Source organism: Sturnus vulgaris, chromosome 15 (assembly GCF_052056855.1).
Source record: "Sturnus vulgaris isolate bStuVul1 chromosome 15, bStuVul1.hap1, whole genome shotgun sequence".
NCBI classification, from domain to species: Eukaryota; Metazoa; Chordata; class Aves; order Passeriformes; family Sturnidae; genus Sturnus; species Sturnus vulgaris.
In genome coordinates this window covers 8316588-8340929 of record NC_142257.1, presented here as the reverse complement: position 1 = coordinate 8340929, position 24342 = coordinate 8316588, and the positions used below count along the sequence as shown (strand labels likewise).

Sequence of the window (24342 nt, the reverse complement as noted above, 5' to 3'; positions counted from 1 at the left end):
CAAGGTGAAATAGGATGGTGACTTACGTACAAGAAAATGTAATTATGTTTGTCAGAGAAAGCATGGTTAAAATTGCTGCATTTTCTTTTTACAAAGTGTTCAAAATGCAAAGATAATATAAAAAGTAGTACTTGGAACAAAAGATCTCCTGTCAACCTCCATGCTAAGATACATTTATATCAAACCTTTTTAAGAAGTGTTGCCACATTGTTTTTAAATATGTTTTACCATATAATTTTGTTGAGTTAGTCTTCAAAAATACAAAAATGAGAGTTTTTCCTCTTCTGAATTGCTAAAATAGTGCCTGTCCTAACTGGAGGAACATATCACTATTGAGCAATGTCATTTAGGTTTGTGTTATATCACATTTTAATCAAAACTGAGTGGACTCGTCCTCCAGGCTCACAGGACAAGTGACCACTCACACGTGCTACCAACAGAGCTGGCTCTGCTTGTGAGCCAGGCAGCAGGCAGGGCTGGGTTCCACAAATACATCCACTACCCCTTGTTCCTCGGGGAATAAAAAGCATCTCAATCCATGGGCTCTCTTGCAAAGGTTTCTGTTTCTTACTTACGTTTTGTAGCTGGTCACCTCAACCACAGCCCATCGATTCTGCTACATGGCAGCACATTTGTATCCTTAACCAGGTTATTAAAAAGTAGTGGCATGTCCCTAAGCTGAAGATTTAATTTGCATGAGAAGATCACTAACTTCAGTGACTAAATATGCATTTTTTAAAACTCCAACTTTTTTTTTTCTTTTTTTTATTTCTCTGCATTTGCAGTTTCTTTCCTTCTGCACTACAGAAACAGTTGAAGCTGTTCCACCTCTGAGGGATGGATCCCTTTTGGCCTTTAGGGTTCCTCAATCTCTACCTAAGAGACTAGATAGTATTATATAACAATAATATGAACCCAAAGAACCGATCTCTCCACATGTATTGGTAGGAATGCAGAACTATTTGTAAGAAGAATTATTAGAATAAGAGCAGTAGGAGTGAGACAACAGACAGATACCAGAGAGATGACAGTGAAGTCAAATGACACAAAATCTTTTGTACACATTCTATGAATCTGATTGCATACTTTGCTTGTTGGGAAATAGTGTAACATATCACTGTAACTTGTTCCTGGACAATATGGACTTCTTGTTTGCCGTGCAGTACCAGAATATTCCAGCAGCAAGTGAGACATTAATACAGTCCTGAAGGAATGTGCTTCCTAAGTATTAAGTTTTGTTAAGAATTCACTGCAGTAGGAGTTGTGAGGCTTGGGGATTTTTATTTTGTTAGTGGATGGAGATTTAACAATATTGGTTTGCTAGGCTGGAGTAAAAATGGGATGTGATTCTGTATTGATTTAATTTTAAACATCTACAGGTAAGTTCAGTTTTAATGTTGATTTCTATCACTAAGTACTATTGAAAGTCCCTATCTGAGAGTGAAATTAAATATTATACTGCTAATTTTCACCACCAATGTATATAGATTAGTATCTGTAGAGCTGCAAAAGTCCATAACAAAAGCAGGCCCGTAAAAGCCTGAGCCTTTACAGCATGCTAATGACTTTCCATTAGGTCAGATTAATGCTTTCTGCTGGGTGAAAATAGGTATTTAGCAATAGTGCTTTCAGTTTGTGAGGAATAAATAACTGCTGGACCAAGTGCTTCACCCTTGGGAATAAATCTGCACTTTAGGTGCTTGTTAATAAATCACATCTGCAGGATAATTTGTCACATCAGCAGATGCAGGTCTGAGGATGTTGTTGGGTCCAGCAGCTCTCACATCCTCCTCTGCATTGTCATTGGTGAGACTCAGAGAAGGAACAGATTCTGCCCCTGCTGGAGGTCCCTCTGCCACCTGAGGTGCAGGGACTGTGCTCTGGGGTCAGGTTGGTGAGCTGGGTTCTACCCAGCCTGCCTCTCCGTCCCTGGCTGGAGCAGCAGACATCCCAACCTGCTGCTCAAGGGGAAGCCATGGGCTGTGAGCAGATCATCAAAGGCATCAGCAGGGAAGGATCCAGGAATTAATGTTACAGGAGGATATGAGATTAGATGGTTGCTAGAGCAGAACCTTTGTTGGCATCAATAAAATAGCAAGGGTAAAGAACTGTGAGTTGTTTTCTCTTTAAAAGGTGTAGAAAATGAATTGAAGCCAGAGTCTCTCTTCTTGACAAGATACACACCAGTGAAAATGCCTATTTACATATGTTTGCACTTGGGTCTGTTTCACAGCAGCAGAAATTTAAATGGCTGTTGACAGTTGACTGGACAGGTTTCAGTTGCGAGAGAGGGGCTATGGAGAAGTTCCTCCCTTGGTGATTCTCTTCAGCCTGGATTTTTAAATCAGTGCTTCAAGTCATGTCAATATCCATATTGTTTGCAGCCCTGGTGTTCTCTCCTTATAAATCTCCAAATAGCAAGAGACCCATTATCACATCCATTCCTCCTACAGCCTTGTTCTTCTCATCTGAGAAATGTGACTTGAAACTTCTATTAATAGTGAAGAGGTACATTTGCACTGCATTTTTCATGAAGAGGGTTCTTAAAAATGCTTTATAACTTCTGCTAATATAAATTTATATATAAGGATCTCAAATGAGGAGTTCCTCAGAGCTATGCTTTCTAATTGTTTGATATATAACTAATGGGCCTACCACCAGAAATAAAACATGGAGTGCTCTGGTTCCTGGGTGCCAGAGCACTGACTTTGTATGAAACTCCTGCCCTCTGAATGTCAGTCTGATTTGAAGCGTCCCAAATGTGCCCCAAACCAAACAAATTCAGAATGATTATATGCCTCTGATAATGTTCAAATGAAATAAATAAAAATGGAATGCAGTTCCATTGGGTAGAAAGGCAGGATATTTTTAACCAGGCAAGGTAGCATGAAAATAAAATTTAATACAAGAAATGTAAAATAAAAGGATACTTCCTCTATTTTAATGTGCAGGAGAAAGTAAGATTGAGGGCATTAAGTACTTGAGTAGAAATTTAAGTGAACTTTGCATTAAATATTTGAAGTCTTGTTCAGAAATTTATTATTTGCTCCATATTAATAGCAAAGTTGGCTCCTGTTTGACTCATAAAACAGCATTTATTCTAGTGAAGGAAGACTGTAGTCCTAAGAGAGAGCCTCAACATCAAACTCACTCTGGAATCATCCTTAAGCAGCATACTTAAGGAATATCTCAGTTATTTACAGAAAAACTATCCAGAATGCAGAAAACTCCAGGTCTGGGCTTACTGTCAATCATGCCTCAGATCAAATTCCAAAGGAAATCCAAAGGGTTTTTGGTCAGCAAAAACAAGAGCAATAAATTCACCCAGGGTTCGCTCTCAAACACTACCCTCAAAAAAAAGCTGTTTCTCAACATGACTGAAGTTACAGACATGGAAAATCTATAAGGGCTTCATTACAAATGGCATTTTACAGATCCTGACATTTTTGATTGGCTCAGTTATACAGAGGAGTTGTTTCCAGTCTGATGTACCATTAATTACTTCTGTTTACTATTAATTAATTACTTCTGTTTAACCATTGCAGTGCATTCAATCCTGGTTTGTATTGCAGTTTAAAAGCATGGATTCCAATTACCCCAGTCAGTGCAGTTTACAGCAAATGACCACTTTGTGAGATTTATTTTAGAGACTCTGTTAGGTCCTGGGGAGTGCATCCTGCAGGGTGCTGAGGCTGGGAGAGGAGGTGAGTGGGCTCCTTGTTCCTGCCCTCCTTACAGGGTGAGTTTGGGAGCAAATCCAGTGTCCCTCAAAGCATTTGGCATACTTTGGGCTGCTATGGTGTCTGGGGCTTTGTGCTTGAAGAACACAAATCTTAATCAGGAAAATGGCTCTAGAAGGTGTTTTCTTTATTATTATTTCTTTTTCCTGAGCCTTGACTGCCTGTGAAGCTCAGTGCACCTGTCTAGAAGGCACAGTGAGGGGTCAGGAAGGCACAGGAATCCATGTTTGTAGTCCAGAGTTCCAGTCTTGGCCTCCTAAAGGTGTCATGTGCCACAGTGATTATTTCATAAGTATCAGGTTTGCACAATAAAACTATATTATTCATTTCCTGGACAAATGAATCTTCTTTTTTTCCACCCAACTTGGAAAGATAAGATAGTTTACTGTGAGTAAGATGTAACATTAATTCAAGTGAGTAAATAAAATGGTAAGCTTTTTCAGAAAGGTCACTTTACAGTTGGCATTGTCTTCCATTTATTTTACATTGATGGGGTTTTTTTTTTTAAGACCTGATTTTTCCTTACCTGGACTCAGCTTTAGAGTGATAGTGATCTTCATATTTTTATCTTGCATAGGAAAATTTATCAAACTCTTCCATTGTTACCAAAGGAAAAAAAGGGAAAATCTTTCTTTTTCTCCCCTCCTCAAATTTAGAAAAGGCTATAATTTATATTTTTAACTTTAAAATCATTCCTGTCGCAAACTGAAGTGTGAGAACAAACAAATCTTCAGAACAGCTGTGACATATCAGCAAGTTCCTTGTCATTGGAGCTTGAGTTTACCTTGGGAGAGCTGTGGGACTCAATTGTTCTTCAGTAAGGTGGAAGGAGGGATACTATAATGTGCAGTGAGATGGAGAAGACTTATTGTGACTGTGAAGGATGTCTGCCTCTATGGCATAAAATCTTGCTCTGTATTTCAAGAAATGTCATTTAAAATGTAGAATGAGTGCACAGCAGTAATAATAAAATTGCCTGAGCATGTGAATTTTAAGCACTAAACATGATACAGAAATAAGAAATTGTTTTTGAGAGAAACTTCTAGCTAATGCAGCTTTCTTCCTTAAAAATATTTGCTTCCACTGGACATTAATCTCTTGGCAGAAATTTCTGGGAAAATTAGATACTTGTCAGTAAAATTTATATGAAAATAAGTGTTTTACCTAGATAACAAAATGGAATTGACAACCTTCAGAGGTGGTAGAGTCTCACTTCTAGTTCACTAGAACAACATAACAATTTTTTCTGTATATAAATAAGTATATATATTTTCTATTATGGTGGTAATAGCCTTATACTAAGCCAAATGTGATTATAAATGATCCCTAGCATCTTTTTCGAGTAGCATGTCTAGGCAAGGATGTTCCTCCTCCCCATCTGTTTGACTTATATCTTTCTCTGAAATCCTAAAAGGCGAAAACATTTAAATTAAATACTCACATAGCTCTAATTGCCAACCAGTGAGGAGCTCTGTGTGGCACTTCTTCCATCACCAATTGTGTCAGCTTCCAAGGAAGTACTTGAGTACAACTTATAATTCATAATGACTTGCATTCTCTTTTTATCTTGCATCCTTTTCCCTGACCTTCTCTTTTTCCTTCAGAGCTCTTAATGAGGAGAACTTTAAAACCATAAACACAATTTTTCTAATGGACTCTCTGGGGAAAGGCTTTTCCCTGGTGCTCCTGACTCAGTCTGGTGTTTTGTTCTTTCCTAGCTTGCACAGACAAAGAGCTGAGGAATCTGGCTTCGAGGCTAAAGGACTGGTTCGGTGCCCTTCACGAGGATGCGAATCGTGTCATCAAACCCACGAGCTCGGAGACAGCACAAGGCAGTAAGAAACTCCTTTGCTATTGAACACGGGGTGTTTTAGGAGCTTCCCAGCCTGGGAGAACTGAACTGAGCACAGCTGTTGGGGCTGCAGCATCCTGTCAGTCAGGTGCCAGTGAGTAAGCGGTACCTGAGACCTGATCCTGCAAATAAATGCTGTTTTCTGAAGGAGCTGCAGTCCTTCTCTCCTCCCTCTGGCCCAAACTGCTCTAAAAACTGTCAGAGACAGAGAGATTTTCACAAGTTAATCAGGCAAATAACTGTCTGAAGGCCATGAAGATCACCTCTGTATGAATAGCTGAAACTACTCAGGGATTTTTCTCAAGCTCTGGGGTTGATTAATAAGGTGTAGTTTGTGTCTGTACAGTTAAATTCCATCACCCTCCAATTCGACGTGGCTGCATCCAAATAATTTCTTGGGGTTGTTTGGTTTTATGGCCAAGTATTTTCTGACACAATGTCAGTGGCTTAAGATTAAAATAAGGCATAAAAGTGTAGGGAATGTTATACCAATGTTGGGAAGTTAGATTTTACTTTAAAATTTCCTGCCAACTGTTTATGTAAGGGAAAGAATAATTAAAACATCCACATCTGAGCTATGGAGCTAGAAGAGTTAAATGGTCAAGAAAGCTGGAGCCCATTGTGTCCTAGGTATTTAATAACACTATCTTTGCATCCTTTGATGGGTTTTTTGGGTTTTTTTTAAGAAAGGAAGAAAATGAACAGTCTAGAGGACATTTACTCTCTGTGGGTTAAGCCAACATGACTGATTTTGATGTCACTTAGCCACCAGGGAGGGGAAAGATTCATGTAACAGAGTTAAAAGAGGTCATGCTCATCAGAGAGCAGATGCGAATTCACTTTCTGTAGGACTCATTAATTCTTTTAAACAGTATGTCCCAGAACACATGGGCCCTTGGGCTGAAAAGTAGGATGCACAAGTATTTCCTAGGTGTGTGCCTCACTGTCACTTCACAGATTCTCTGGGATGAGCTGTCTAAAGCTTGGGTCCAAACCCGGAATTTGAAGGGCCCAGTCAGCTGCTACTTTTATGGCTCTTTTCACCTGGTGTCCCTATAGAGTGACACCACAGAGGCTGTAGGGGCACTAGAGCAGACACAGTACATCAAGGTGAACATTTTCTGTTATTCCAGGTCTTCACAGCCCCTCCCTATGCTACATCTAAGCTGGGGTAACAACAGATTGCTTCTTCCTAAACAGACAGTATACCACAGGCTGTATTGCTCCAAACTATAGTCAAACCCAGTAGTTTCATCACATATCTTACAACTCTGTGGTGAAACAAGTCATGTTCTGTGTAAATTATCTTTTTTCATGTCCCTTATTTTGCACATTATTTACAACCAAGCCAGTATCTTTAAAATCATATGTCCTACTTATTTCTGAAACAGTGCTCCCAAAAAAGATATTCTCATGCAGAGGATCCTAACCACAGTGCAAAAAGCAACTGGATGTACAGCTAATCATGGCTTCCAGATGTGAATTCATTTCAAATCCCATGACAGAAAGCCTTAGATGCTTCAAACTTTGTTTGAAGTCCTTTAGGCCCAGAATCACAGGAAATCTCATTTTATCAGATTGTCAAAAGGATGTTTTCATGCAGATGATTCGTGACATCCTCATGATGACCTTGCCAGAGGCCAAAGACCAAATAAAATCCTAAAGGTATTGAGTCTTTTTTTTTTTTTTTTTTTTTTTTTTTTTTTTGCTTAAGCATTTTCAGTGAGAAAAACATTCCTGGTAATTCTGCACTGTTTGCTCTGGTGCACAGAGGAGTTGTTACCTCTTTTTAGTTTAGTTTGATTCCTGGCAGCTTTTATTTGAAAGGCTGCCTGATGATCTTCAGCATTTGATCTCAACAATGTTCATTTTTTAGACTCTTGACTTAGTTTGGCACATTTCTTATTTTCTTCAGTTAAAAAAAAAAAAAAAGAAAGAAACTTTATAAGTTTAGATGCCTAAGCCATTTTCGAATGCCACAAAACTTGGGCTTGTTTTTATTTTTGAGGTTTTGCAACAGTATTCATGAATTAATCTGCATGTGCCAAATTCTGCAGCTCACGTTCTCTCTGGTGGCACTGAAAATGCTCACAGGGGAGGACAGCAGTATTGAGCTCTCTCCAACTTCAAACATTTGTAAAAATGAAAGACACCTTAAAGAGGGCTCAGAATTCAAAGCAAAGTTCACATACCCAAGCTGTAGAAAAGAATGTATCTGAATCCTGGCAAACAGGGCACGCACAGCTCTGGAAATGCACTCTGATGTACACACTGCCCTTTTTTATGGCTCTGCATGTGTTGCCCTCCTCACCACACAAATCACTTCATTAAACTGAGCTGGTTTGGTTGTGCCTGCAGAGTTTGAAAAGGCACGAACATCCTCAAAGCATTCCATTTTGGATGTGCCCCGTGGCAGTAAAAAGAACAGATGGTGGGATGCCATGGCTGTGATGCCTTGGACACACACTGGCTGTCTAGAGAAGGCCTTCTAGCAGAGATTTCTCTATGCTATATTCTGCTAAATTTTCAAGATGTAAGTGTGAGTGTAAATAAGCATTTTGAGTGTATTATGTTCACCCCCAGGTGAAGAAAAAAGTAAGCTCCTTTTTGTTTTCTTTGTAACTCTCTTGAAAGGAAAAGGATGAGGGATATTATTGTGTTTAGATTTCAAACCTTTCTTCCTCAAGCTCTTGGCTCCCAGCAAAGCACTGTGGGGCAGGTACTTTGTCTTCTGAAGGCTTTGTGCAATTAAAATCTCCTCCATAAATGATGTAAGAAACTCAGGGACATGATTTGACATAGGGAAATAATAGGAACTAATTATATAACAAGATCAGATTCAAATTGCTCCTGAGCCTGTTGATAATTCATAACATCCCCGTATTGTATCCAAAAAGTCTCTTTGGTTGGAGTGGGTGTTGTTTTTCTTTTACTAGAGATCTATGCAATATAAAGAATTTTTTTTCTAGGGAATATTTCTTCTCCTCCTTCTTTTATTTTAAGCAATGGGGGAAATTAGGTTAATTTTACCCCTGTTAATTTAATTGTAGTATACTTTAATAAAATAAAAATTACTTGTGTAAGTCAACTCTTGAAGGGAGAAAATAATTCTTTCATGCCAGAAGGTGTGTTTATTTTTAATAAGGATTTTCACCTCAAGACTTTTCCAAATTTAATTCCATTTTAATTCAGAGAAGGTGGAGTGTTTTGTGTGTTAATGGGATGAGAGACTTTTGTATGTAGGTCACCAGCCTGATTTCCTTCCAGCTCTGTAGTAAATGAAAGTTGTCAGGATGCTGAACAGCTGTCAGTTGGAAAGAGGAACAAGATGGTCTCAGTCCAGGTCCTTGTGAGCAGGTGTCCAAATGAGAGCAGCCACCACCTCAGCTGACATTAATTGGCATCTGTGTTGGCACCAAAGGCACTGCAGCACTGCACTGATGAACAGAAAGATGGAGAGAAGTTCTAACTGAGGTTGCTTATTCTGGGTCTGTTGTGCTGGAAATCCAGCCTGTTAACCAAGCACTGAATTCTTTACAGAATTATGGTATATGGTTTATTTCATCCAGAAAATTGCATCGTATTTATAAATAAGTATATCAAAATACTCTAAAAAGAAGTTAATTCATTCAATATCACTTGACCTCACCAGGCTGGTGGGAGCACAGTGACCTCCCAGTGAAGGTAAGTGACCTTCAGAAGCCATTTTCCATCAGCTGCCCCGCTTATGCCGTGAGTCAGAGCCTGTGCTGAGCATTTAGAGGACACTTGGCTTTCACTCTTGGTGCTGAGTGCTAAGAGCATCCAGGATAGTCGGGTTTGGGCTGCAGATGCTGCAATGTTGCAAACATCATTTATGGGCAGTACCGTTTACCTGGACACAATATGACAGGGAGCTACTATTTACCTTCAACGACATATTGTTAATTAAAGAATTAACTTTCCACTGAAAATAACCATCTAGCTGAGGACTTTCAGTCACACCTACCACTTCAATATTTCAGGACTTCCAGACCACATTGTCTGATAAGACAGCACTGTTTAGTGACTCTAATACTTAATAAATCTAACAATAAATAAATAAGATTTATTAATATAAATATATTTTATAATATATATAATATATATTATAAATAGATTTATTAAGATATATAAATAATAAATGCATAATACTTAATAAATCTAATCTGGAACTCTGGTCACAACAGTGAAAGCTCCGTTGTTTATAAGAAATGATAATCAAAACCTCTTCACCTAATGTAATTAACTGTCTGTCACAGAGCAGCTTTGTACTCCCAGCAGTCACTACTGGTGATTTGCTCAGGCAGAGCCACGCTGAGGGCAGGCTGGTGTTGTATCCCAATTGTACACACAGGTGGAGATTTCCCAACAGGGAGGAAAACAAGACTCAGAAATAATCTATAGGCACTGTCAGGGGCAAGTTCATTCCAGGATCTCCTCCTCCCTGCGTTGATCCCTGCCAGTTAAGAGATGACCTTTAGAGGCCTATCAGGGCTGAGCAGCACATTCCATACTCACTGATCATACAACACACCTTGCAGTTACTCATCTTTTGCAGCACTAAGTGCCACCACGGCGTGCGAAGTCCATTGCCAGAGAGAGCAGCTGTGCAGAAAAAGAGCAGACATTGGAAACTAATTCTTTTTCTCTTGAAAACTCTTAAACTGGGATCACTGGAGCTGATCCCAGCTCTACTGTGCAGTTGAATGACCCACCCTTGCCTGATTGACTGATTTTAACCTGCCCTGGGGTGGGGAATCTGGCACTATACACCTGCACAGGGCAGGACTGTGTGCTCTGCTCCTGTTGCTTTATAAAGGCAAAGATGAGAAATCTTCAATCCTTTCACTTGACAAAAGATTGCACAATGACCAAATCCTGCTTGCCTTCTTCAGATGACTTAAATAATTGAAGTCAATATTTCTAATTGCTTCAGCAAGGCAGGCAGCTCCTCCCTACATCTATTCACACAGCCTTATTCTTTTTCAATGTGCTCAAACATGATTAGATAATGTTATGGGAGATAAGAGCATAAAAATGTGATGAAATGTTCAGTATGATTTCTCTCTTCCCTGCCTGAGCTGCCCCTAGCCCTGAGGAAATGGCGTTACCTTTTTCCTTCCTTAGAGAAACATGTATTATGAATGGCACAAACCTTCCCATTAGTTAACCCTTCTGATTGTCCCTCTGTGTCACTGACAACCTTCAGCCACAGCTGCATACCAAAACACAGCTTCCAGCAAAAAGCCCTGCTCTCCTTTGGATTAATGCCTAAAATAGCAAGTAGGGTGCAGAGCTTGGACAAACTGTCAGCATGATTCCAGCAACATCTCAGCTTTCACTTCAACAAAGCAGCATCCTGAAAGGGGGACATACAGCAGATAAAGCTAAGCTAAACCTCTTTCAGTGAAAGTTGCAGCCAAAGGAAAAAGCTCATCAGGCTTCTCTGTGCGGCCCAAAGCAGAGTGAGCAGTGCACAGGCAGGTTATTGCTCACAGCTGGAGCAGTGTGAGCACCAGAGGCTGGGGGTATCAGGATCCCTCTTTCTCTGCAAATCCTGAAACAATGGATTAATTTTTCTAAGTCCTGGTGGAAACCAATACCCTTGTTATCAGATTTATTATCTCTATATTACAAATATAGTTCCTTATATTGTAGATCACTTGGAATTTAGTCTAAGCATTGAAAAAATACCATGACAGTGTTGATTTATAGTGCCCCATGCCACTGTTTGTCTGGAGACTGCAGGATACTGGAATGTGTATCTCATATACACAGTGGGTATCTATATGCATGACTTGGGCTTTCTGTGATAACCACTGCTGCTGCAGCAGTCTTTGAAGAATCTGGGCTATTAAAATGAATGATGGTGATGGTTTCCAAAGCGCTGGAAAAGCAGAATCCTGTATTGCTGCAGAATCCTGGAGGCTGCAGGAAGAAGTGGTGCTGGTACAGCATACAAGAGCATGGGCGGCTCTGTGCAGCTCCAGCTGAAGCAGTGCCCTCCCTCAGAGTGGTGTAAGAAACAGAGACACTTCACCTTTTCTCTCCCCCTGCCTCCCCAGACAGCTCACGGTCCAGATCAAAGCAGTTTGTTGTCACAAACCACAGAAGGGTCTTTGAAAATTGAAAGGCAAGGATGAGTGGTAGAAGATGAGAGCACAGCAGGAAAGAATGTGATCAGGCAACTAGAAGTTAGTCTGGGAAACAAGATTTAAATTGCATTCAGATTCAGTCTAGTTTGAAAATGTGGTGGTTGCATCCTTTTCTTATCACATTTCAGTTTCCTGGAACCAGGCCAAGACACTTGGACTGAGGACTGAAGAAAAAAAAAAAAGAGCAAGAATTTTTTGAGTAGACAGAACTTTGAATTACAGAAACGAGTTCTGAATCTCAGCACTCTCCACCTCACAGCGCCCACAGTGTGAATAGTGCAGTAGTTTGTAGCTGTGCTTGGGCATTAAGCTTTACACAATCAGTTCAGTCTTAGGATTTTATTCTGCTTTGGGCAAGGCAGTTTAATGTTCAGAGTCCAGCCAAAAAAAAGAAAAGTTGGCAAGGCTTCACCTTAGCAGTGGTTCCAGTGCCGGGGCCATGCTGGGGTTCAGCTGGGGAATATTTGCCTGTCTTCTTACAGGATTTGACACCAGCATCCTACCAATCTGTAAGGATTCCTTAGGCTGGATGTTCAACAAACTTGACATGAACTATGACCTGCTGCTGGATCCCTCGGAGATCAGTGCCATTTATCTGGATAAGTACGAGCCGTGTGTCAAGCCACTCTTCAACTCCTGCGACTCCTTCAAAGATGGGAAGCTTTCCAACAACGAGTGGTGCTACTGCTTCCAGAAGCCCGGTGGTGAGCTGTGCAATTTGATACAAAGAGGAGCTGTTTTGGCTCTCTCTGTGTTTCAGGGCCTGCCTGTAGAGTTTGCTCATTGGCAGGCAGGTGTGTTAAAAAGCCCTTTTCCCCAGCACCAGCGTGAAGGGCATTGTGGAACTATGTTTATTGTCACAGATGAACTATATTAATATCCCTTGATCATTAAAGCAAGCAAAGTAGTAAGTGTCAGTGCACACTCTAGAAATAAGCTCTATTGTTGACAGAAAGCTCAAGAATTTACTCTTTTATTAATGCAGAACTTAGCCAATTAGCAAGTCATAAATCAGAGAGAGCTGGCATGATGTCAGTTTGATGAAAAGAGAGGTAGAATGGTTTAACAATTAAAATGGCCCCCAAGCACTACTCTCAACTACAATGTGTTGACTTTTTTTTTTTTTTTTTTTTTTTTAATTAGTGGAGCTAATGACATAAATTTGTTTTGTGGTACAGTACCAGCATATGGGCTTCTCTCAGTCCCAGGTGTACAGTAGCCTACATTTCATGTCAGCAGTGAAGCCAGTCATTACAGAGTCTGTCCCGTACCATCTGGAAACTGATTCTTATACATTATATTTTAGGTCTTCCTTGCCAGAATGAAATGAATAGAATTCAAAAGCTAAGTAGAGGGAAGAGTCTGTTGGGTAAGTTCGATTACTTGCTATTCATTTGCTCAACTAATTAAAGCTTCTGTGATTATTGTAACTTTATATGCAGTAATGGTTTTTCAATTAGAGACTAATGTTTTGAGTCGGGAATATGCAGCATTCAGCGTAGGCCTGACACTATGAAATTAAACAAATAATGAGATAGCAACACACAGAACAGGTGTCAGTGTGGCAACGCGTTCAGAACTAATTTACAGCTCTCCAGAAATGCAAAGCCGTGTCTGCACAGAGCATAATACTGCCTTCATCACCTCACAGGTCACAGTAAGCACTGGGAGGCTGCTTGGTACTGAAGGCTCCCATTTGTGAAGGGTGACTGAAGGTGCACAGCCAATGTGTTCATGTTCCCTTCCAGTTATGGTGCAATGCAGGCTTTCCTTGGGGTTCAATTTTGCCTAATCACTCTTTAAAATATTTCAGTATATTCTGTGTATATGAAAACAGGAATTCATATCACCTCATTTTAGGCAGCCTGCAGGATGCTTCATGCTGTAAGATGTGGTCATGCCTGTCCCTCTCTCTTGTGCCTATTGGGAGCCTGAATTGATTCATGACTTACATTGCTCTGATGGATATCTAAAATTAGGTTAAATAAATCCCCATCTGGCATTTTTCCAATTAATTGCTAAAATATCAAGTTGCTGAACTGAAAACATTTCAGGTGACTAATTCCCTACCCTAAAATTACCCAGTGATGTGTAGCCTAGCATTAGTGTGCTGGTGTCATATTGAAACTTGTGTCCCAGCACATTTGTGCACACAGAGTCCAACCCCTGAGGCACAGCAGGACAGATGAAGGCCCCCATTAACAGCAATCCCTGCACTTCACCCTTGAGGAGAGTGGCTGACCTCAGCACCAGCTGTCAGCCCCATCCTGGAGAATGCCAGCACAGGGTGTGCTGCATGGTGCCTCCCACATTCCAGCCTGGTGTTCGTCCATACTCAACAGCAGACCCTGCAAACATCTCAGCTCTGCCAAATCCTGCCATTCCCAGATTCCACTGCCATTTGGACTCAAGGTTCAGGTGCCTTGTGAACAATCCCAACCTGGATTCACTGGTTCAAATTAAGAATAAACATTCCTGAAGGCCGCAGGGACTGTGGTTTAGATCCATCATCCTTTCATAGCAAGTTCACATGAAGATTAAGGTGTTTCAGAGTTACAGCTCCTGCTGTTCATAGCTGTGTGAGCAAAGGGAGGATTGATCACTTGGGGTGTGTGTATGCCATTCAGCAAATATTCTGCATTTGTGTTCAAGGGAGTGTTGTGGCAGAGGAAGTCACAGTGTTCTCTGTCTCATGGGTGTCATGATTTTCAAAGCCACCTAAAAGACTAAGAAGCCCAGTTCTTAATAGATAGCTTTGACTATCTCATATTTATTTTATGGTTTGCTGTTATTTTCTATGTGCAATAAATGTCATCTAGGTTGAAACATAAGTAGTTTATTCTGGTGTGTGGGAAGAATGATGCCTGGGTTGCAGGTAGTTCAACATGCAGGTGGTTGTAGCACATGTCAGTGGGATCTGATCACAGTAGCAGGAGTAAAATGACAAAGTAAAAGCAGTAAGAATGGTCCCTTAGCACAGATAACTTCTAGTCAACTGTATTAATAAAAAAAAAATAGAAGAATGAAAGTGGTGAAGCTCAACAAATCAAGGTGTCAGGCACAGGTTGTTCCACATGCTAGAAAATTATAATATAAAGAGAAACTCTTTGCTTCACCTACCCTGAAAGTCTTCCTGCATAATGACACCTGTCTGGGAGATTTTAATTTGATATCAGAGCTATTTATACAGCAGAAAACATTATCTTTTCTCTTCACTGACTGAAAAATCATTCAAATGGAAGCCCAAACATACACGTGACTTGTACCAGCAGTAAGGTTGGAAAGGAGAGATGAATATTTTCAGAGAAACTAATCTTTAATTATTCTCTTTTCTCCTCTGACCCTGACATAGAGAGGCACAGCACTTACAGTCTGGGCAGTAGCATGAAGAATGTTTTTGCTAACTTGTATCCATTGATAAAAATGATGACTTTTGATATTTCCTTCTTTATATATTTTTCAAAACACATGACAGTTGCAACAAAGTACTTCAAAGCCATTGCCATTAGATATGTTGAATTTGGAGGCTTTCAAATGAAGTCTAGCATCCCAGGAGACTGAATTAAAAAGTAAACAGCACTATTCATCTTTTCCTACCAGATTTATCTGGAGTACAATTAACTGCAGAGACTGTACTTTTAAAGCATACAACTGTGCAGGCTGATAATGCTTCTCCCACACCACTAAAGTAATAAATTTCTGCTCCCATCACTGTTTTCTCCTGTATCAACCCTGTGGATTCAGCTAATATAATAGCTAATACCAGGAGCTGTGTGCTGGCTAGCACTTAATTCTGACAGGCTTTTACCTGTGTGCTTCACTATCTTTAGCATATAATTATTCTCCTCCTGTTCTCTAAGGAAGGGGAGTATTATATAGATAAGGAAATAATGCAAAAAAAAAAAAAAAAAAAGGAAAAAAAAAGGAGGTATACCTCTGGGCTCATAAAGAAGAAACACATGCAACAGTGCTGTTCAAGTTTGTGTGAAATAACTAAACCCTTCCCAGGACAAAGGGAGAGGGGAGGCAGGATTCAGTAGCTTGAGGAAGTTTTTTAGGAGCAATTCATTTTGTGGTGTCCAGGCTTGTGGGGAAGCACTGCCTGTGCAAGAACCTCTGAAGAGGAAAGCTCCAGATGTTCCCTGATGCCAAACCCAGAAAATGGTATGTCTAGGTGCCATGCTCCAGGATAGCAGAGCTTGTAGCCAGCTTATTTCTAATGAAGACAGGCTGATTTGTGTACAATTCACAGGGAGAATCATCACATTGTACAACACTTGTTCCCCGTGACTCTATCCTCTCCAGATTATCACCTGCACACATTGGAGAGGACATGCTGCATCTTCCCTCTGATGGTTGGCAAATACTGTGACATTAGTATGCATAGCTAAATATTTAAAGCTCTGGTGTTACATACAAATTGGCACAAATTTCCCGTGCAGAAGGAAAAGTACCTTCCACTCTTCACTGTGACCCAAAGTGTGAATCTATTCCACACACAGTTATGTTGGCAGTGAGCCTAGGCCATAATTTATTTTTAAATCTTTTAAGGCTTTTATAGGCAGCATGGAACATTTTCATGCCTTACAAAAAAACAGTGAAACTATGCAAAAAAGCCTGTTTCAAAGAAGGAAAAGGTTGCGTTGCCCTAGGAAAAGAGAAAGCATGAGACACTTTAAAATGCAGAAGCTGTTCTCTGCTCACCCTGTAATGCCCCTGAGGTTCCCCCTTTGATCCTTCCTGGAGCCAGATGCTCATCAGATATAAAATGGCAGCTCTAGTGACAAGGGTACACCTATGCTGATTTACACCAGCTCCAAGTCAGCACCTGAGCACTTTTCCTAAGGTTGTGTATGGTTTGATAAATATCTGCAGTGCTTATCAGAGACAGGACATGAACATAAATATGAAAAAATACATTTCCTAATCAATATTGAAATGGAGTTTTGAACACTGAGTATTAACTTACAAAAACCTGCCAAGGCAAATACATACATTTGTTATTAAAACTACTATCTTATAAATAGTAAAAATGAGGTTTTGATAGTTGCTAGCATGCTTACATTTACATGAGCATAATGGTGGTACCTATTAGCAAACCTGCTATAAGATCATGCTTTGACATTATTTAAAATATTCTCACTCATGGATGTGATCTCCAAAACTGATCTGATATACAAAGATTTCTGCAGATGTTCAGAGGTTTCTCTTCTCATCTCACAGACCTGTATTAGCAGCACTCAAACATTAGACAAGAACTGCAGAGCAATGAGTTTGGATATTCAGATTCACTTTGTGTAGTTCTCTGTGTGCATGAGACTGTCACTCACTTCCACTTCTATGTCTTTTATATAGGAAATCTGGTGACATTTGGGCAGCACCTTCTCATTCATTTTTTCCTGTGAGAAATGTAGTGGAAGTGGCCCCTTTGACGCATGTGCTGTCTGAATAGATGCTACACATGGAACTAGTTAAAAAACTTTACTGAACCACCAGTAAATCACTGGTGTCTTTGACAAAGGAGAAAAGCACTTTCTCAAAAATCGTTTGAGACAAGAAATTTGGGGGCAAGGGTGTGTTTATGCCATGTTTCAAATTGAAGCAATTGACAAAGACAGGAAAAATGAATGTACTGACCTCCAGTGGGAATAAAGCTAACTCATCTCGAAGGACAAGAGGGCTTTTCATATTGAAGTACATTTGCTGTATCTGCTGAAAATGGTGGGAACAATAACGTAAGCTTCTCCTGAGAGTTTCCCTCTCTGCAGAAGCCAGAATGAACCACACTCTACAAGGCTGAAATATATTGGTTTTATTGTGAGACAAAACTTGGGCTTCAAATCCATAGACTTACTGACTCAGATCCTGTTGTCCCTCTCTGTAAAGCCTGTACATTATTTCTTCTTTTATGCATGGGAACTCTCAGTAAGTCAGGGGATGTTCCTGAGATTAGTATGAATAGCAAGCAGATGGCAGATACCTTCCAGGGATAATTACAGTGTTGTGGAAAGACTCATGTGATAAACACGGAAGGAGTGCAAATGGAGGGAAATGCAGAACTAATGAAGTTGGGGTAATAATCCAGTTGGGAAGAAAAGTTTAAAACCAGGAGTTAAATGGGAAAAGGTTCTGTGGGAATATCAATCATTCAGGGACAGGCTGAACCTCTCTCTAGGACTGTGTGACACCCTCCTCCGTGTGCTGGATATGAACAAACATTTGTACACTGTGACCAGGGTGTCTGAAAAGAGTTAACCAGAAATTTTTTCCCCTTTCAGGCTCCTGATAATCACATGTATTTCCTTGCCAACTTTGTCAAGATCTTCATGTATATAAGTGCTAAGTTCATAATACCCTCTCTGTGTGTTTGCTCCTGCCGAGGATTGCATTACTGAGCACACCTTATATTTTATTCAGGTGCTTTCATCCCCCGGTGCAATGAGGAAGGTTATTACAAAGCCACGCAGTGCCATGGCAGCACGGGCCAGTGCTGGTGTGTGGATAAGTACGGGAATGAGATTGCTGGCTCCAGAAAGCAAGGCACAGTCAGCTGTGGTGAGTAATGATCTGCTTTCCTCAGACAACAGGGGAATTAACAGTGCTGTAAGCCCTGCCATTGCTGTACCACTGAGTATGATAACGAAAGGGACAACAGGGAAACATGAGTATCACAGTTCAGAGTACTCCTCTGTTTTCCTATTTGCACTACAAATGGGCCCCTCCTGGGTCCTTTGGACAGCAGGGGGGCAGCACAGGTTAGCAGGCAATAACCACTGTTAAGTCATTTTTGCTACCAGCCTGCGAAGTGCAGTTAGTGATATTAAAATTAAGGGTGTGGGGTTGCTCAGCATGGTTATTAAATATATTGTTGTGTATGCTCTGGAATGCACATCTACTGGAACTTCATGTATCATGCCTTTCCAGCCCAGGGAAGGCCTAAATGTGTAAAATTGTCAAGCCAAATAAATTGCTGACAGGACAATATTATGTAGGTAAGTGAAATCACCAATTAGCTGTTGTGCCTAGACAAGGAAGATGTCACGTACAATCCTTCAGAGTGCTTCAGGGATGGCTGTGAGTGCAGCTTTCTTTTTCGAGAAGGAACAGAGACCTAGAAGGTCCAGGATGCCCAGAATCACATCACAGATCTTTACAGTCACATCACAGATCTTTTCAGTGAGGTTTATGCACTCAAATAAAACCATTTTTTGGATTTTTTTAGCCCGGTTTACAGATCTGTGCTGGAATGAAAGTACTCACAAAGGAATAATGATATTCTGGCCTGCATGCACATGGTCTAGAACTCTCCAGTCAAGCCTCTAGGAGGAGGACAATGCATTAGGGGTATTTTATGCAAGAATACTTTTCAGAGTGAATTGGTATCTATTTATCCCAGTTCAGAATGAAAATTTAAATTTTAAGGTTGTTTCGTGAATAGCAGTGAATAGCAGTGGCTTGCATGACAAGGATAGTGATTAATGTGGAATTTGGTGTTCTGTGAAGATATGACCTTTCCTGCTCACTTGTTTCAGAAGAAGAGCAAGAAACTTCAGGAGATTTTGGCAGTGGTGGATCTGTTGTATTGTTGGATGATTTGGAAGAGGAACCTGAAGCAACAAAAAAAGACAAAGAAGGGAAACTGAAGATTCATGTAAGAGCAGCTAATGAAGATGATGAAGATGAAGATGATGATAAGGATGATGAAATTGGTTATATATGGTAGTGCCCATCATAATGAGGACTCACGTTTTGCACAATATTGCAACTCACATCATATCTCTGCAATTGTATCTGAGAGTACCTGGCACAAATATTCCCTCTCTACTGAGTTTAATTTTGTATAGTCAATTTAATTTGAATGACAACTCTTTTTTTTTTTTTTTCCAGCAAGGACTGTTTGGAATACAGCTTTTGTTCAGTTGGTTTGGGGGATTTTTGTTCTATCCACAGGGGCAATGAGTTTTGTTTCAAGACCATTTCGTGTCTTAATCCTCACTTGCACCACTTAGGAAATCTATCCTGTGAAAGAATCCTGGAAGGGGCTCAAGCAAACAATATCAAGGCTTAGAAGCCCCTCTCATGTCAGAGAATTTGTGTCATAAATTGTTATCTGGATCATATCAGAAAAAGTTTTTTTCTTTCATTAAGAAGGAAAATAGGTGCCTCATTTTCTAGTCCATATTTATAATGTCCCAGTGAAGAGTAAGTTTCTTTGGACAGTGGCTGCCCAGTACCAGGGGTTTAATCCAGAAGAAAACCCACTGGCAGGACTTTCCCTTCCTTCCATTCTCTGAGAATGAGTCCAACAGACTTAGTCCAGCTCACACCGAAGGCAAAACTCCCACCAGGCACAGATCAACTCACTGTCACTCTTTATTTGATAAAGGAACATGGCCTTGATCTTAAGAGATGCTAAGAACCTGCTGTCATGGACCAGGCCCTAGAGGCAGGGGACAGAGTCCATCTGCCTTTCAGAGTGTTTAAGGAGAGAATATTTTGTGAATTTGTAGCATCATAACCACCCACAGAGCTGTTCCTCAGCTTCTGTCTGAGCTCTTTTGCACTAGGATGGTCTCTAACAGCACACAGACAGCCTCTGCTTCCAGCTCACACACCACAGACCTGTCTGTTCTCCATTTAGCAACTCTCCTTCCAAAGTTAGAATGCTGTCAAAGACACAAACCCTCAAAAGTAACTGTCACTTACTTAATGTAAAGGTACCTGTTTAAAAAAGCAGCTTTAGGTGGTGATATTTCAAAAGCATAACCCCTTGGCCCAGTGTGATGCTGCACACTTGTAATACACACTCCTAAAAAAGAGTAGTATTAAAATCCAATCTGTGATTCCCTTGATACCTCCTGTATTTTCAAAGCTCTTGTATCAGAGGATATTGACATGACATTATTTGCAGTGTCCTTTCCTGTGGCAGTTCTCTGATGCAGTAATGTGCTGTGTTATTATTTTTGCTGTTTTGTGAAGGAGTAGGAGGGACTTGAACCCCACTCTTGCATTAAGATGCAGGTGTAAGTATTTTAGCAGTGCCTGTGGCCGGTGAGTTATTTTGCAGAATGAAAAACATGTTTTTAATAACAAAAACTAATTAGATTTCTTTTCTGAGTTAATGGTGGATATAGAGGTGGAGACAGCATTGAATCACAACATGATTGCATTCGTAGTCAATTGAAGCTGGAGAATACCACACAGGTTGGCAGAAGTCAGTTTTTTAGGTACATTGGCCTGGGGATGTTGGCTCTCAGCCCTCTCCAAAGCCAGTGCCCGCCTGGCAGCCCTCTGGTAGGACCTCTGCTTTCAGATGTGATCAGAAATGGAATTCTTGCAGGTATCATATGCAGCAGGGGCTCTCCTGTTTTCTCCTCTTTTATTTCCTATTTATCGAGATCAATGACCTGAAAATAAAGACCAAGCCTGCATAATCATTATTAATGCAGAAGGATGTGTAAAACCATGAGGAATTTGTTGTTTCACGCCCCTGCATCCTCCCAAAAATCTGCCATCACAGTCATTTCCAAAAGGCCTGCAATCTGCCCTGCCTCAAATAAATCCCTTTGGTTTTCCCATAGCTTTAGAAAAATATATTTAATAATCATTTTCCATGAGCTGCACCACACACAGACACACACACACACACACACACGCATTTTTTCTATTTGCCTTTCACAGAAATCCTGCCAGCTTGCAGGAGGAGCAGATAATCCAGCATTTCTGTCTCCCTACGTATGATTTGATGAGAAGCAATTGAACACTGTCAGTAGGTTCCTTCTCAGATGTCCAGTCTAGTTTTCCTCTGGTATTTTCTTAATTAACCCCACACTCTCTGGGTCTGGCTCTGCTGTCCTGTGCAAGACCTGCCTGAGGCACAGAGCTGCCATTTCATTCTGACATAAATCTGAGCTCCACAATCAGGAGATTATGCTTATCCTCCTGACTGGACTCGTTCTCCACACAGAGCTAGAGGGTTTTTGGCAATCCTGTGTCCCTCCACAATGGCTTATCCTGGGCTGTGCCTTACATCAAAGGTCACAGAGCAAATCCCTTCTCCTGCCCAGCACCTCCCCAGGGTAAAGTCTGTCAGTCTAAGCCCTTGCAGGCAGTACCAGGTCTGAGGCTGCAGGAGGCTGTGTCCCCTGTAAACATGCAAGATGATTAAATTAAAGCTGTTCAATAAGCCTTTAAAAGTGAATGTGAACATCTTTGAGTTTACATGTGCAGATGTGGCAGCACCACCCACTGGTGGTATCCTGGCTGTGATCTTTCACATGTGATGCTTCCAAATCAGAGCTGGAAGGGTTTCTGTCTACCTGTAAAGCAGTTACTGTCTCCCAGACTCTCCAGCTCAAAGATGAGGTGGGCCCCAGTGAAGCAGCTCCATGCCCAGCACAGCCTGGAGAGGGCAGGTGCCTTGGCTGGCTCGGATGGGCTCTCGCAGCACATCCCCCTGCCCCCAGAAGCACACACAAATACACCCAGTTGTGCTAAGCCTGCTGGCCTGGATCCAGGCAGACCCCCTCTCCAGGTGACCCTTCAGTTACCTGTTTGACTTATGCAAGTGTTCTTCTGACTCCAGCCATCATGGGAAATGTGCCATTTTATGGGATGGGGCAGCTGGGGGCACTGCAGGGCATCAGTGCCCAGTGCCAGGGGTCCCAGCCAGGCAGGAGCAGGGCACACAGGCTGTCCTGCTTGGAAGGGCACTGGGACTCTGGATTGCTTTGAGAGCAAGTTCCTAAATCCTGCACAGCTATTTAACAAAGCCCTTTTGTGATCCACTGGCAATCTCCCATGGTGGGGGATCTGCAGCCTATATGTATATACACATATGTGTATCTCTGTGTGACTGTATATATACATTTATGCACAAATATGTGTGTGCATATGTATGTGTGTGTTCAGTCTGAGGAGATGCATTACGAAAATCTTCTATTTAATGAAATAGTGATAAAGAAACCAGCGATTCTACCAAGAACTAGTGCTCTTCCAGATCAAGCCCCTTCCATTCTTCATGCTTTGTAAAGGATTTGATTTGCTTCCAATTTAATTTAATTCAATTCCTTTCTTTTTCTCTTTCTTTTTTCCTTTTATTTTTTTTTTACAAAGCAGGACTTACTTCCTACTTCCCATCTGAATCAAGTAATTGACCTTCCAAATATTTTCTCATTGTGAAAAATGGAATTTAAGTTGGCCCATTCTTTTAGAGACACAAACCAAGTGGAATCAGAGTTGTCCCATCCTTTTAGAAATGCAAACCAATTTTTAATTTCATTTTCTTTTCATATTACAGTCTATGAGATACTGTTAGGCATTGCTTTATGTTGTTTTCAACTATGTAATTAAATCAAAATGTTGAGTTCAGATTTCAGCACCGCTGGGTTTTTTGGGTCATTACTGGCCTTTGCTGTGAACAAAAGAATCCTCTTTATTTTCTTTGCCTTTTTTTAAGCTATTCTGTACTATCATTTTAAACCATTTGAAGTGTTAATTTAATATTTATTCTACAGTTTATATTGAAAATGTAAAGTTTATATTTAAAACAACACTGTTTGTTAGTGAATGCTTCTCTTTGCCTCTCCAGCCTAGTCTGTTAGTCTCAGTGTACATTTCTGGCATGGGAATATTTTGATATTAGGAGTTTTGTAGCCTTTTCTCCCTCAAGCAGCAACTGACGTAGATTTAAGGTCAGCACCTGACCCCGACCACCAGGTCGCTCCAGCTTCGCTTCCTCCGTTTGTTGGCTTCTCTCGCAGTCCCTCCTGTGTCCCATCCTTTCATCCACAGACTGCTTTGTACAGTTACTACACATCAAAAATCCCTTTCTACAGTAGGTGGGTTTTGGTCTTTTTATACTTTTCTCAATGCTGTTGATGTCTGTTACTGTTCAATGTGTAGATCTGTAAGGAGAGATCCAAATATTACGTGTTTCAGTTCGATGTCCCTACTGTAGATGGATGTAGACTATCATAGTAGTAGAACTGCGTAGTAAATTCTGAATGCTTTTTTCCATAAGGAGTTAAGTGGAATGTGAGCATTTTGCTACCTTTGGTTAACTGTAAATGCTTAACTGTAGTCTGAAATAGTTGCATTTTTGTCTGTCTCAATAAATTTTAATTTGTCTGCGACTCCCTATTGCCTGTCCTGAATTTTATTAAACTTATGGGATCAAAAATATTGCACTACCTTGAGTCAGCATTTAATCATACATGGAAATGGATGCTTCTTTATATTTGCTTCATAACTTACACCTCTGTTCAATGCCACCTGTAATCTGTGGAGTTAATGCAAGGTCCCCAGAAACCTCTATTTTAAAAGCAGAAACGAAACCAAATGGAATGGAATAACTGTACCAAAATCAGGACTTTTCAAATTATATTAAAATTGATTTTTAAGGAACTAGCAAGGGCAGAGGGGGAAGCATTCATTTCTATTTTCTCTCCAGACCACAAATTGTGATGTTTTTCTGTCTCTTCTGAAGGTATCCAGGGCAATTTCATAAACATGCAGTGACCATTATCTACATGATAAATGAAGGCAAAATTATATTAAATACAATTGGTGGGAA

At 40.5% G+C, this 24342-nt stretch overlaps 1 protein-coding gene across 1 annotated transcript in view; it reads left to right on the top strand.

Annotated features, from left to right (window-relative positions):
• Positions 1-23902, top strand: part of SPOCK1 (SPARC (osteonectin), cwcv and kazal like domains proteoglycan 1) — a 277014-nt gene extending 253112 nt beyond the window's left edge. Inside the window, exons 7-11 of the mRNA XM_014883430.2 lie at positions 5459-5575; positions 12251-12472; positions 13075-13137; positions 18186-18323; positions 19301-23902. Of these exons, the coding sequence (XP_014738916.1) occupies positions 5459-5575; positions 12251-12472; positions 13075-13137; positions 18186-18323; positions 19301-19491 (731 nt within the window). The 3' untranslated portion in view covers positions 19492-23902. The remainder of the gene's footprint in view (positions 1-5458; positions 5576-12250; positions 12473-13074; positions 13138-18185; positions 18324-19300) is intronic.
• Positions 23903-24342: the final 440 nt, after the last annotated feature.